General features: G+C 40.0%; 1 protein-coding gene across 1 annotated transcript; it reads left to right on the top strand.

Annotated features, from left to right (window-relative positions):
- Positions 1 to 218: 218 nt before the first annotated feature.
- LOC130719410 (uncharacterized) lies at positions 219 to 12,028 on the top strand (the record flags this gene model as incomplete). Its single annotated transcript, XM_057570037.1, has 7 exons — positions 219 to 328; positions 7,750 to 8,870; positions 9,246 to 9,496; positions 9,944 to 10,581; positions 10,708 to 11,484; positions 11,641 to 11,762; positions 11,820 to 12,028. Coding segments are annotated over exons 1-7 (3,228 nt in total), but the record flags the coding sequence as incomplete, so codon positions are not given.
- Between the last annotated feature and the right edge of the window lie 3,409 nt (positions 12,029 to 15,437).

Here is a 15,437-nt window from a genome sequence, read left to right as displayed (position 1 = left end):
TGATTAGTATTCTGCAATTCCATTTTTTTGTTAAGTGTCTTATGTAAATCATTCCAATCTTGGTACAGATATGACAAGAACAGAGAATACGAACCAGCTACGGGCCCCGTGAGCAGACGTCATCTAACGACGCCGAAACGTAAAAGGCTTGAAGAATCTCGTGCAGTACCTGAATCTGAAGATGTCCCTCCATAGTAAATGAGCCTCATGATGATGATATGCGTGATGCTAGAGTTGATGAGGAGCAGAAGGAGGAGGGTTCTGGTGAGGAGGAGGAGGAAGAGGAAGAGGAGGAGGACAAGGAGTATGATGAGCGCGGGCAGCAGGTGTAAGACCTAGTTTTTAAGATAGGTTAAATAATTATTTTCTTATTCACGCATAGGTTTCCGATGTAACGTGAATGGAACTTGAACAAGTGTTTACCGATTTGGATGACTTTATGAAGAAGAGAGTTCAAGAATTGACTAAGGATGGTACCATAGACAGTTTAAGTTCTAGTTCGAGCCATTTCAACACCCGGCTTATGTTGAGAGTGTCCGAAAATGGCTATTTCCGCTTCTAGAGCACTGTTTACGCGAAATTCAAAATCGTTGGCTGAATAAGAACCTCCGAGTATTTTTCCCATGACCAGTGTTTCGCTACGGAACTCAGGACTGTTCATACAATTGAAGGTATGAAAAACGGTAGAAAGGGGGGGTTTGAATAGCGTTTTCAGAATAAAACTTCCACCTTAAGATTTTAACAAATCTTTCGAGACACAAGTAAAGTGCTTAAGATAAGAGATGAGAAAAGCATACAAGGATTTTATCCTGGTTCACTTGATGAATGACTCAAGCTAGTCCAGTCCACCCGTGAAGGTGATTTATTCCTTCTTAGAATGAAGACAATTCACTAATAAGAGATTTGTTACAACTGCACTTGAAACCTACAAGTGACTAACAATACACTGACTTAGCTCACACTAAGATTCACTCTCTTAGTCTTCTCTAGGATCCGATCAACCTTGATCTCCTAAAGGTAAACTAAACAACTGTTTAAGAAATATTGTTTACAAAGAAATTGCTTCTGAAAAGCTTGTAGTAAACACAATGAATTCGATGAAGAAAGATTGCTTAGAAGATATGAATATTGCTTGCGCGTATAAGTTTCTTCCAACAGCATCTTTCAATCTTCAGCCTCTATAAATACTCCAAGGATTAGGGTTTGAACATTGCATGGGAATGCTACCGTTGGAGGGCAGATCTGGGATTTCCAGCTTCTGCTGTGGCTGAGTATGTTAGGTTAGGTCGTCAGGATAGTACATTTGCTTTTGTACTTTCGATAGTGACTTAACCTTTAACCTTGTTGACTTCTGATTAGAGGAATGCTTCGTGTTGGAACTTGTGAAGCTTGTTGATCAAAGCTAGAGGGAAGCATGGATCTTCTGACCGTTGTACCTTCTGATTCTGAACTCAGAGGAGAAGTACTTGGTCTTCAGAGTCATTTTGCTTCTGGACTTCAGAGTCTTCACTTTTCAACTTCTGGATCTTCAGAGTCTTCTATACCATCAGAACTTCTGAACCTTCAGAGTGTATGGGTTATCAGAACGTCTGGATCTTCAGAACTTCAAGTGAGCTGAGTCCATATTAGAGCTAGATTAACTTCAGATCTTCTGAAGCTTTTCTACTGTTCAGATTGAACATAGAGATTGCGAAAGCGTTGCTAGGGTCACTCTTTAAACACAGTGCTTCTGATTTGTGTGAGATTATATTAAGGCCAGTGCCTGTTAAGAGCACACTCAGAAAACACGTTAGAGTACCATAATTGTTCATACTAAAAAGTTAACTTGTAATCATCAAAACATAGAGTTGTACTACACGATCAAAACTTGATCTTACAATCTCCCCCTTTTTGATGATGACAAAACCAAGTATTTTGATGAACAATTCTTAAACAATAAACTGAATTCACTCAGAGTTTAGAGAAATAGAATTAGACTTATCCTGATGTGAATTGTTTATTTTGCTCATTCTGAAATCAAGTCACAGCTTGATTTTGAGCTTAGCTCCCCCTGAATCTAAGACTTAATGAAAACGTTAGTGATATCTAGATTCTGAGCTAATTAATAAAAGAGTTCAGAGTGAAAACGCATGACATAGATGAAATGAAATAATCAGAGCGCATAAGTATTCAGAGTCATGAGAGGGGTATCAGAGTTAACCAATATCACTTCAGAAGAAGTGAAATGTATTCCTTGTGTTTGCCCAGTGACACATCTATGGTCATAAAAGTGGAACTCTTAAATTCTCCAAAAGAAAAAGAAATCACACTAACACAGCTTACACATCAAAAACTGGGTTATACTCCCCCTTTTTGTCATAAGCAAAAAGCTTGGGGTGTGAAAAACTTAGCTTGAAGTACAAGGTACTCCCCCTTAGAGAAGGTCTAAGTTTCAAAAAGATGGAGAAGAAATTAATGATGAAAAAGAATTTAGCGAATTAATGAAAGGAATTAATGCAGGTGCAGAACGTTTACCACCGGCCACGAGAGTAAAGAGAGGCTTCAGTTACCAATAACTTATCCACGAGAAACTGCAAGAGCAATATGGTTGCATTGGAGGAACTCAGAAGGAAGGCTTTTGATGAAGATCTGTTCATCAATGTGAGGCATCCAGAGGGTTCGAGAACCATACATGAGCTAACCACAACACTGCTGGAGAAGGATCTTAGTCCAGAATTGGAGAAAGATCTAAAGGAGTTCCTCTGCTTCGTAGAGGAGATTTAGGAGCTGTGCAAGCTGGAGCTGAAACTGCTGGAAGAGAAAGAAGCAGTGGAGAAGGATCTGGAGACGATGGAAGAGAGTCTGGAGAGGGATGAGCTGAGCAGCAGGCTCTGCAACATAGAGTACATACTCGATCGTCTAGAGAAGGAAAGAGTAGAGCAGCGCCAAGAGTGTAGGAGAATGAGGAAGGATCCTCCATTCTAGAGTAGTGCAGATGAGTGAATGTAAAATGTAATGTTTGGTTATATATATATAAGAAAAATTTCAGAAATATGTTGTGTTAAATGCAAGAAGAAACACGAAATAAATAATCACATAAGGCAGTAAATAGACTTAAAATATAAAAGCAAATAACTAAAAGTTTATCAAACAAGGAAGAAAACGAGAGAAATCCTAAAACTAAGGTTTTGCAGTGCGACGAAGGAGCTCTTGAATAGCTTCATTCATGCTGAACAAGAGAGTCTCATGAGAGTTAAGACGTTGTTCCAAAATAGCAAGTCTGGAAGAACTTGGCTGAGTACTTGTGAGGAGCTTGAGTGGAGTGTGAAGCAGCACTTGTGAAAGGCACTGGTGCAAGAACTTGACCTCTGAGAGCATCAGCTTCAGCCTGTAGCCTCTCAGCTTCTTTCAGAGCTTCTAACTTTGCATTCTCAAGGCGTTCAGCTTCTAGACGTGCAACCTCTTCTTCTTGTTCTTTCTTCTTTCTTGCTTCCTCAATAGCATCAAGTAGCTCAACCCTTAGTTGTTGTTCATGCATAGCCACTCTTCTGTTGAAACGCTGCCTAGCAGCTTCAATCCTCTGATCCCTTTCAGCTGTGAGATGACTCATCAAGATAGGAACTTGAGCAATCATCCAATCACACAGATGATCCCATTCTTCAGCAACAGAGTCAAGGTTCTCATGAAGGTCAGTGTGACCTTGCACATTGCGAACCATTAATGATGCTTCATAATTAAACACATTGATACACTCAAGAAGGGAGTTGGGTTTGAGATATGTATAGGGAACAATTGAGAGATTGGTTTCAGGAGAAGTGGGATGATTACTGCTGTTTGCTTCAGAAGCACCTTCAGGAGAACCAACATCTAGAGTTTGGACGTTTGATGTGTTGATCTCAAGGTTAGGCTGAGATGTCTCAACCTCAGGGTTTGGAGATATAACTGAGGAATGGTTTGAGACCGAGTTTTCTGGTTGGACATTTTCTGGTTGTGAGGGAAGTGCTGGTTGTGTAGGAAGAGATGAAGGAGATGCTGCATTCAAGGGGACTACTGGAATGGGATGATCTGGATCAACTAGACGTTCTGGTCTCGGTCCAAGATATTTCCTTGGGCTAGGAATGGTTTGATAGTAGTCAGGAATAGCAGACTCTTTCTGTTTCGCAATTTGATCAAATTGGCGAATGGATTCAGAGTTATTTGAGGGTGAGGAGTCGGCAACATTTGTGGGAAAGGATACAGAGGGACAAGGAGTTGTAGTGTCTGTATCATTTGTTCTGTGAACAGGATGATCAGATGCTCTGAGGACAGAGTGATCAGAGGTTCTGGGTTCATGGTGAGATTGGTCAGAAATAATGGGTTCAGAGGCTTGTGGGTTATATATTGAATGGTTATAGGTGAGGTAGGTTCAGAGGGTTTGGGAGTCTGAAACATATTCCAAAGAGGTGCTTCTTCATCAGAGGGTTGAAAGAATGAAGATCTGGGTGAGGTATTTGGAGATGTGTTTTGGTCAGCTAGTTGAGACTCTTGAATGGGAGAGAGTGGAGTAGTAGTGCGATTCAGGAGGGCAGAAATGGGTAGTGCATCAAATGAGCTTAAATCATCATCATTAAATGAAACAGCAAACTTACTTGATGATTTCACTGCAGACCGATTAACCCTGGCAGAAGCCTCAGTTCTGGTTACCTCAACAGCTGGTTCTACACGAGTTGGCTTCTCCACAATTCTCACTTGCTTCTTCAACTTCTTTGGTGGAGGAGCATCGTCATCATCACCATCAGATGGAGCATCTGGCTTGGAGGGTTCCTCATGCTTCCTCTTAGGCTTTTCATTCTTCTTCCTCTGATCAACACCATCAGAGAGATCAGTCTCTTCAGAGGATTCCTCTATAATTATTTTTCTCTTCTTCTTCTTCTTGGGAGGAGAATCAAATTCTGGAGCTGGTGGCAGGGTTCTGAAAAACTCATCCACTTCTATTTCATAACCTTGTTCCCTCAGATCAGCTAGATAGTGCAGGATAGCAACTGGGTCATCAACTTTGGACCATAGAGGGTAATCGGTCAGAGGGACTCTTCTCTGTCGGATTTCATCAGAGGTGTCTTCATGAGCAGGTGCAACCTTTGTCTTAATCAATCCCATCCTTTTCATGGATGTGGAAGTGAAGACATCACCAACAACAGTCGTCAGATCCTCTGTGCAGCCTGCTTTAGTCAGATCTTCTATCAATTTGCTTTCCAGGAAGAGGTCTGAGAGCAATCTTCCAAAAGGAATGTATTTGATTGCAGACTTTGGAGAAGCAGTTGTTCTGGACTTCTTGATGCACTCTTTGAGATAAGAGAACAGGAAGAAGAGAAGGAAGATCTTCTTGTGGTCTTGAATGAAGAAAAGCATCACTTTCTGACAGAAATTGTTGTAGTCTGGAGAGCTTCCCTTTGGCCTTTGATTGATGCAGTGTAGGAGAATCTTGTGCCAAATCTTCAGCTTAGGATGAAGTTCTACCACTTTGCAGTCATTCTTGCCTGGCTGCCAGTTTGTGTAGAGAGCTTGGTTAACAACTTCTTTGGTCTTGGGTTTCACCTTTGATTCCAACAGTTGGAATCTGTAGCCTGTACCGATATTTTCACCCAGAAGATCAACAATTGATTTCTCCGTGATGATAATTCTTCTGCCAGCAATGTAGGAGACCACTTGGTTGTCATCACAGTCGGCATGTTTCCAGAATTCTTTTACTAATTTGACGTAGACTGGACCACGAAGCCTGTTGAAGTATTCTTCCCAGCCTTGAGCTTTTACTTCAGGACGAAGATCAAACCTGTTGGCAGCAATGTTGTCAAGATCAAATCTCCATTCAGCAAGAACCTGGAGTTCATCAGGAGAGTTGATGAGGACAAGGACAAGGACAAGGGTCATGGAGCCCTAAAAGGACTTGGAGGACCAATGACAAGGGCTAGAGCTAAAAAGGCCAAAGAGACTCTTCAGCAAGTAGTGGCAACCATTCTTGAAGACAAAGTGGTAGAAGAGATGGAACCAAAAATCATGATGATCATTCAGGCCCAAGAAGAAGAGCCAGCCCACGCATAGGGGCTGCCATGTGATGTTCTGTTTTATTTTATTTCAATAAAAATGCAAAGGACCAATTGAATAAGTTGGATCCAAATGCATTATGTTGCTGAATTTTATTTTAGTGTGTTTAATCCACTTCAAGTGGTGTGTGTTTGCATGTGGCGCATGAAGGGCTTAAAGGGAGGGATCCATTCCTTTCTTAAAACTCTTTGAATGTGTTTGAATTTCAATAAGTTCTGAATGGAGGAGTTACATCAGCAAAGTCAAAGGATTGAAGAGCTTTCAAAGCCAAGAATGGAGTTACAAAGAAAGGGAAATTAAGTTCATAAAGAGCATTGAATGCTATATTCCCTGGTCAGAATAACAATCAAGAAAGGGAGTTACATGAAGCAATCAGCCACTAAAAACACGTTCAGGGCTGAAGCATATAACTATCTTCCTCTTTTAATTTGTAACTCCTAGCCTAGGATTCTTCTAGAGAAATTACACCTCATCATTTTTTTGTAACTAGGCTGAATTTCCTTCTTCTTTATAAGGACCACTCCTTCAATGTAATAGACAGATTATGAATGAATTAGTATTTTCTTTTCTGAGTGATTCAGATTTGTGAGAGTGATTCTCATAGTTCTTGAGTGATTCAAGAATTAGGCTTATCAAGGGTTTGTCACCACCTTTGTGTGAAGTCTTCATCTTCCATTTCACTAAAACTTCCCCTCTTTTCTGTCCATTTCCCTTCCATCACGAAATTCTTCTTCTTCTTTCTCACATTTCAGAGTTCTCATCATCCAAGATCAATCCTAGACGATCCATTGCAGCCCTTGCATCAACTTGGGGCGTATCATTTGGTAATCAGAGCTCCGGTTCTAGGATTTTGGTTCCTTTTCTTATCTGGAATTCTGGTTAGCAACTCTTTGTCATTTCTTGTTACCTTGATTTTAGTTTTTGTTTCTTTTGGCTGAACCATTGCAAAAGTTAAGCCTTGTTAATTGTTCAGAATCAAAAACAAATTACAAAACGAAAATTCAAAAAAAAAAAAAACGAAAATTCAAAAAAAAAAATGGCTGAATGGTTCTTGTTTAATTAGCCAAATTCAATTGTTCAAGGTAATTTTGTTGCTAGCATTCCAATTTATTTTCTTCTTTCTGTTTGTTCTTGAATTCTTCTTTAGTCTCTAAATATTTGGAGTCCTTTCCATTTCTGTGGTGATTTTGTCTTGTCTTCTTTTGTTTCATATTCTAAAGTCTATTCTAATCTGTGTGACTCTACACAAATTTGGTGGCATAATTCTTTGTGTGTCTTAACTTTGATTTACTCAAGAGATTGTGAGAATTTTTGAGTGGAAAAAGGCAAGAGTGCACATCATAGAAAAGCCAATTTGAGGGAAACACGAGAGAAGTGAGGTAAACACTAACATTTGTTTGTTCTACTTGAATCTTTTCATTTGTCAAAGATGTCAGGAGAAGAGGAGGAGCAACCAGCAGTGCGACTCTCGACCATCGAAATGCGGGCTCTTACACAACATCTGGAAAACTTAATGAGGAGGCAAACTGAAGAGATCCACGAAAGGCTGGATCAAATGGAGAACCGGAACAATAGTGACAGTGAAGGCGGGAGGCCACGACGAATTCATGAAAATCCTAGACCTGCTCGGATTGAAGGAGTCAAATTCCAAATTCCTCCTTTTAAGGGAAAGAGTGATCCAGAGGCATACTTGGAGTGGGAACTCAAAATAGAGCATGTCTTTGCTTGCAACAACTATGAGGAGGACCAAAAGGTGAAACTTGCAGCTGCTCACTTTTCAGACTATGCTCTTGTTTGGTGGAATAAGTTTGCAAAAGAGAGATTGAGAAATGAGGAGCCAGCGGTGGAAACATGGGCTGAAATGAAACGAATCATGAGGAAAAGATATGTCCCTTCAAGCCATGCTAGGGATGTAAAATTTAAACTTCAAAAACTTACCCAAGGCAGCAAGAGTGTTGAGGAGTATTACAAAGAACTTGAGGTGCTTATGTTGCAAGCCAATCTTGAGGAGGATGAAGAGGTAACCATGATTCGATTTATTAATGGTCTATCTAATGATGTTAGAGATATTGTAGAACTTCAGGAATATGTAGACATGGAAGAATTGCTGCACAAGGCCACTAAAGTTGAGCAACAACTCAAAAGGAAAGGGCTTGCAAGGAAGAGTTCTACCAATTCCAATTCATCTTGGAGAGACAGAATGAAGAATGAAGGGCCGAACACCCTTAGCAAACCAGCCACCAAACCACAAGCTTCAGCTTCTTCAAAACCTCTTGAACAACCATCCAAAAAGAGCAAAGAGGTCAAGTGCTTCAAATGCCAAGGTATGGGACATTATGCTTATGAATGTGCCTCCAAAAAGACCATGATTCTTAAGGATGATGGAGACTACACCAGTGAGTCCGAAGGAGAACAAAGTGAAGAAGAAGAGGAGGCAGCCATGAATGGTGAACTGTTGATGATCCGAAGAATGCTTGGTAGCCAACAAAAGCCAAAGAAAGAAAGCCAAAGAGAGAATATCTTTCACACAAGATGTTCTGTCAATGGGCAGATTTGCTTGATGATTGTTGATGGCGGAAGCTGTACTAATGTGGCTAGTGAAAGAATGGTGGAGAAGCTGAACCTGGTCACAAAACCACATCCTTGGCCATACAAACTTCAATGGCTCAGCCACTATGGAGAAATACAAGTAAGTAAGCAAGTTGAAGTTGACTTTTCCATTGGCAAATACAGGGATAAGGTTCTTTGTGATGTTGTTCCCATGGAGGCTAGTCACATACTGCTGGGAAGACCATGGCAATATGACACCAACTCTGATCATAATGGAAGCACCAACAAGATCTCATTCCAACATCATGGCCAGAAAATTACGCTCAAACCTTTGAGCCCTAGGGAGGTGCGTGAGGATCAAAAGAAAATGAGAGAAAAGATTGAACAAGAGAGAAAAGAAAAGAGTGAGACACTTGAGAGAAAGCAAAAAGAAAAGAGTGAAACACTTGAGAGAGAGCAAAAAGAAAAGAGTGAAATACTTGAGAGAAAAGAAATTTGTTTGATCAAAAAGAGAGAGGTGAAAAGGATGATAGCTTCAAAACAGATCCTATACTTGATGTTTTGCAAAAATCAGATTTTGAACACTAACACTTTTGAAAATTTTGAGCTGCCTTCTAGTGTTAAATCTCTTTTGCAGGATTATGAGGATGTGTTTCCAACAAGTGTTCCAAGTGGTCTACCACCACTGAGAGGAATTGAGCATCAAATTGATCTCATTCCGGGAGCTTCTTTGCCTAATAGGCCAGCATATAGAAGCAACCCACAAGAAACCACTGAAATTCAAAGACAAGTGGAAGAACTCTTGAACAAAGGGTGGGTAAGAAATAGCATGAGTCCTTGTGCTGTACCGGTGATTTTGGTACCAAAGAAAGATGGGACTTGGAGAATGTGCTCTGATTGTAGAGCCTTGAATAACATCACCATTAAGTATAGGCACCCTATTCCTAGACTTGATGATTTGCTTGATGAATTGCATGGAGCATGTTATTTTTCTAAAATTGATTTGAAAAGTGGTTACAATCAGATAAGGATTAAAGAAGGGGATGAATGGAAAACTGCTTTCAAAACTAAATATGGTTTGTATGAATGGTTGGTTATGCCTTTTGGTTTAACTAATGCACCTAGTACTTTTATGAGACTAATGAACCATGTTTTGAGGGAATTCATTGGGAAATTTGTGGTTGTGTACTTTGATGATATTTTGGTCTATAGCACTACTCTTGAGCTGCATGTTGAGCACTTAAGATCCGTCTTGAGTATGCTTAGAAAGGAACAATTGTTTGCCAATCTTGAGAAATGCACTTTTTGCACTGACCATGTTGTGTTTCTTGGTTTTGTTGTGAGTTCGAAAGGAGTGCAGGTTGATGAGGAAAAGATCAAAGCCATTCAAGAGTGGCCCACTCCTAAATCCGTGGGTGATGTAAGAAGTTTTCATGGCTTGGCCAGTTTCTACAGGAGGTTTGTAAAGGACTTTAGTACCTTGGCAGCACCCCTAAATGAAGTGGTGAAAAAGAATGTGGGTTTTCATTGGGGAAAGAATCAAGAAGAGGCCTTTGCTGCCCTAAAGCATAAGCTTACCCATGCACCTATACTTGCTTTACCTAACTTTGCTAAATCTTTTGAACTTGAATGTGATGCTTCAAATGTAGGTATTGGAGCTGTGTTGCTTCAAGAAGGCCACCCAATTGCTTATTTTAGTGAAAAGTTAAGCGGAGCTGCCCTTAACTATTCTACTTATGATAAGGAATTGTATGCTTTGGTGAGAGCTTTGAAGACCTGGCAGCATTATCTTTTGCCCAAGGAATTCGTGATTCATAGTGATCATGAGTCGCTGAAATACTTGAAGGGGCAAGGTAAGTTGAACAAAAGGCATGCCAAATGGGTTGAATTTTTGGAACAATTTCCCTATGTCATAAAACACAAAAAGGGGAAAAGTAACATTGTGGCTGATGCTTTATCCAGGAGACACGTGTTGCTTTCCATGTTAGAGACTAAATTGCTAGGACTTGAACATGTGAAAGAAATGTATGAAAAAGATGATAACTTTGCTGAAATTTTTGTGGCTTGTGAGAAAGTTTCTCAAAATGGATTTTATAGGCACAATGGATTTTTATTTAAGGAAAACAGGTTGTGTGTGCCTAAAAGTTCCATTAGAGAACTGCTTGTTAAAGAATCCCATGCTGGGGGATTAATGGGTCATTTTGGAGTCCAAAAGACTCTAGAAACTTTACAGGAACATTTCTATTGGCCCAACATGAAACATGATGTGATCAAGTTTTGTGAACATTGCATTGTTTGCAAGAAGGCTAAGTCTAAGGTGATGCCACATGGTTTGTATACTTCTTTGCCAATCCCTGAATACCCTTGGGTTGACTTGTCTATGGACTTTGTTTTAGGCCTCCCTAGAACAAAGAATGGTAAGGATTCCATTTTTGTGGTTGTTGATAGGTTTTCAAAAATGGCTCACTTTATTCCTTGCAGGAAAGCTGATGATGCTTGTCACGTTGCTGATTTGTTCTTTAAAGAAGTTGTAAGACTTCATGGGATGCCTAGAAGCATAGTTAGTGATAGGGACACCAAGTTCCTAAGTCACTTCTGGAGGACTTTATGGGGGAAGTTAGGCACCAAACTTTTGTTCTCTACCACTTGCCACCCACAAACTGATGGGCAAACTGAGGTGGTTAATAGGACCCTAGGCACCTTGCTTAGGACTGTCCTTAAGGCCAATTTAAAGGCTTGGGAGGCGTGTTTGCCTCATGTTGAATTTGCTTACAATAGGGCTGTCCATAGCACTACCAATTGCTCTCCATTTGAAGTAGTGTATGGATTTAACCCTTTGACTCCTCTTGATTTGTTGCCTATGCCTAACATTTCTGTTTTCAAGCACAAGGAAGGACAGGGCAAAGCTGAATATGTCAAGAAGATGCATGAGCGTGTGAAGGCTCAAATTGAGAGAAAGAATGAGAGTTATGCTAGGCAAGCTAACAAGGGAAGAAAGGAGGTGGTGTTCCAACCCGGAGATTGGGTTTGGGTGCACATGAGGAAGGAAAGGTTTCCAGAACAAAGGAAATCCAAACTCCAACCTAGAGGGGATGGACCTTTTCAAGTGCTTGAGAGAATCAATAACAATGCCTACAAAATAGAGCTTCCAGGTGAGTATAACATCAGCTCAACCTTTAATGTCTCTGATTTATCTCTCTTTGATGCAGATGGCGGAGAATTTGATTTGAGGTCAAATCCTTTTCAAGAGGGAGGGAATGATGAGGACAAGGACAAGGACAAGGGTCATGGAGCCCTAAAAGGACTTGGAGGACCAATGACAAGGGCTAGAGCTAAAAAGGCCAAAGAGACTCTTCAGCAAGTAGTGGCAACCATTCTTGAAGACAAAGTGGTAGAAGAGATGGAACCAAAAATCATGATGATCATTCAGGCCCAAGAAGAAGAGCCAGCCCACGCATAGGGGCTGCCATGTGATGTTCTGTTTTATTTTATTTCAATAAAAATGCAAAGGACCAATTGAATAAGTTGGATCCAAATGCATTATGTTGCTGAATTTTATTTTAGTGTGTTTAATCCACTTCAAGTGGTGTGTGTTTGCATGTGGCGCATGAAGGGCTTAAAGGGAGGGATCCATTCCTTTCTTAAAACTCTTTGAATGTGTTTGAATTTCAATAAGTTCTGAATGGAGGAGTTACATCAGCAAAGTCAAAGGATTGAAGAGCTTTCAAAGCCAAGAATGGAGTTACAAAGAAAGGGAAATTAAGTTCATAAAGAGCATTGAATGCTATATTCCCTGGTCAGAATAACAATCAAGAAAGGGAGTTACATGAAGCAATCAGCCACTAAAAACACGTTCAGGGCTGAAGCATATAACTATCTTCCTCTTTTAATTTGTAACTCCTAGCCTAGGATTCTTCTAGAGAAATTACACCTCATCATTTTTTTGTAACTAGGCTGAATTTCCTTCTTCTTTATAAGGACCACTCCTTCAATGTAATAGACAGATTATGAATGAATTAGTATTTTCTTTTCTGAGTGATTCAGATTTGTGAGAGTGATTCTCATAGTTCTTGAGTGATTCAAGAATTAGGCTTATCAAGGGTTTGTCACCACCTTTGTGTGAAGTCTTCATCTTCCATTTCACTAAAACTTCCCCTCTTTTCTGTCCATTTCCCTTCCATCACGAAATTCTTCTTCTTCTTTCTCACATTTCAGAGTTCTCATCATCCAAGATCAATCCTAGACGATCCATTGCAGCCCTTGCATCAACTTGGGGCGTATCAAGAGTAGACACATGTAACAGCACAACCCCTTTGTGCAAGAGGAATCATCTGGCCTGTAGCTTGAGCTTCTGGTTGATTTCGCTGAGTTGCGGAGCTCGATTGACCGGTAGCCTGACCCACCACCATGACAGGAAATCTCCTTCCTTCAATAGTTTCACCTCTGTTGGATTTCACCATTTCTGAAGCGGTTGAAGGTTTGGGTAGAAGAATAGGATGAAGGAAGAGAGAGAGAGATCGTGGGAATAAGGGTTTTGCAAACCGAAGAGAGAGAGAGAGTAAAGTAAAATAAGTGATGGAGAACGTGGGTGCATAGTGGTTTTTGAAAATAACCGTTGTTGATTAAAAAGCAAAGTAAAATCAATGGTTAAAAATTAAAGACATCATAACAAATAGTTAATACGCATATCACACGATGAAGAGAAGCACATCAACACTCATTACGACAGATTGTCAGCACGGGCACAAGGAACGATGTATCATAGCTACAGACACACGTTTACTGTCTCAGCTTCAGAGTAAGCACCAATGAGTACTTAACCTCTGATGGAGTTACCTTATAAACTAGACATCTTCTGATAAAGAAGCATCATAGTCAGAGGTTCTAATCCATCTTCATGCTGGACAAAAGTCCATATTCAGATTTTTCAGAATAAAATTAAATCTATCCTTTGCTAAGGGCTTTGTAAAGATATCTGTCCATTGATGGTCAGTATAAACAAACTTCAGAAGAAGTACACCCTTCTGAACGTAATCTCTAATAAAATGATACTTTACCTCAATGTGTTTTGCCCTTGAGTGTAAAATAGGATTCTTACTCAGTGAGATTGCAGCAGTGTTATCACAATAGATTGAGATATTGCTCTCAAGGATTTGATAATCCTCCAGCTGATGTTTCATCCAGAGCATCTGAGTGCTGCAAATTGCTGCTGAGATATATTCTGCCTCTGCAGTGGATAGTGCAATGGTTGATTGCCTCTTACTTGCCCATGAGACTAAGTTACTTCCCAGAAATTGACAGTTTCCAGAAGTGCTTTTTCTCTCAGTTCTATCTCTAGCATAATCAGCATCACAGTAACTTGAAAGCTTATACTATGATGTTTTCTTATACATCAAGCCAAGGTTAGTGGTACCTTTCAGATATCTCAGGATCCTCTTAACAGCAGTTAAGTGGGTTTCCCTCGGATCTGATTGGAAACGAGTGCATAGATGAACACTAAACAGAATATCTGGCCTAGATGCAGTTAAGTATAGAAGTGATCCTATCATACCACGATAGAGCTTCTGACAAACTTTACCACTTGCATCTTCTTTTTCCAGGATGCATTGGAGTCTTAGAAATTGTAGATTCTGTCATGTTGAACTTCTTCAGAAGTTCTTTAGTGTACTTGCTCTGATGGATGTAAGTTCCTTCTGGTGTTTGATCAACTTGTATCCCCAGAAATTATTTGAGTTCTCCCATCATACTCATTTCAAATTCAGCCTGCATCATCTTAGAAAACTCTTTGCATAGAGATGGATTAGCAGAACCAAATATAATATCATCAACATAAATTTGCACAATTAAGATATCATCTTTGTAAGTTTTGCAAAAGAGAGTTGTATCTACTTTACCCCTTACAAACTCATTTTCCAGAAGGAATGAGCTGAGTCTCTCATACCATGCTCTGGGAGCTTGCTTCAGACCATAGAGAGATTTCTTCAATTTGAAACCATGGCCAGGGTTCTTCTCATCTTCAAAACCTGGAGGTTGATGAACGTAGACTTCCTCTGAGATATAACCTTTTAGGAAGACACTCTTAACATCCATCTGATGAAGAATTATGTTGTGATTCACTGAGAATGAGATCAGTAGTCTGATAGCTTCCAGTCTTGCTACCAGAGCAAACGTTTCAGTATAGTCTATTCCCTCTTGCTGACTGTAGCCTTGAGCAACTAGCCTTGCCTTATTTCTGACTACATCTCCTTTCTCATTCAGCTTGTTTCTGAAAACCCATTTGGTTCCGATCACATGAACGCTTTGAGGTTTCTTCACTAGGCTCCAAACATCATTCTTGGAAAATTGATTCAATTCTTCTTCCATAGCCAGAATCCAGTCCTTGTCTTGTAGAGCTGCATCAATTGACTTTGGTTCAATTAAGGACACCAATCCTTTTAGACTAAGTAAAGTCTCTTTAGAGGGTCTGAAGGCTGATCTAGTTCTGACTGGTTCATCTTTGTTATCCAGAATCAATTCCTTAGGATGAGACGCAGTGATTCTGCTCTTTTTCTGAGGTTGTGAATCAGAGGGACCAGCTTCTTCTGGTTCATCTTCCTCTGGCTCAGCTTCCTCTGGAGCTTTGCCTTTGTCAGGGACATTTATACTTAAATCTGCAAACTTCTCAACTAGCTTTGACTGATCAGAGTCAAGCTTATCATCAAATCTAACATGAATAGATTCTTCAATAGTTTTAGCATCAGTATTATAAAATCTGAAACCTTTAGATTGATCAGAGTAACCAAGTAATAAACATTTAGAAGACTTAGCATCAAACTTATGCAATCTAT

This window comes from Lotus japonicus, chromosome 5 (genome assembly GCF_012489685.1).
Source record: "Lotus japonicus ecotype B-129 chromosome 5, LjGifu_v1.2".
NCBI classification, from domain to species: Eukaryota; Viridiplantae; Streptophyta; class Magnoliopsida; order Fabales; family Fabaceae; genus Lotus; species Lotus japonicus.
This window is presented reverse-complemented; position numbering and strand designations above follow the sequence as displayed.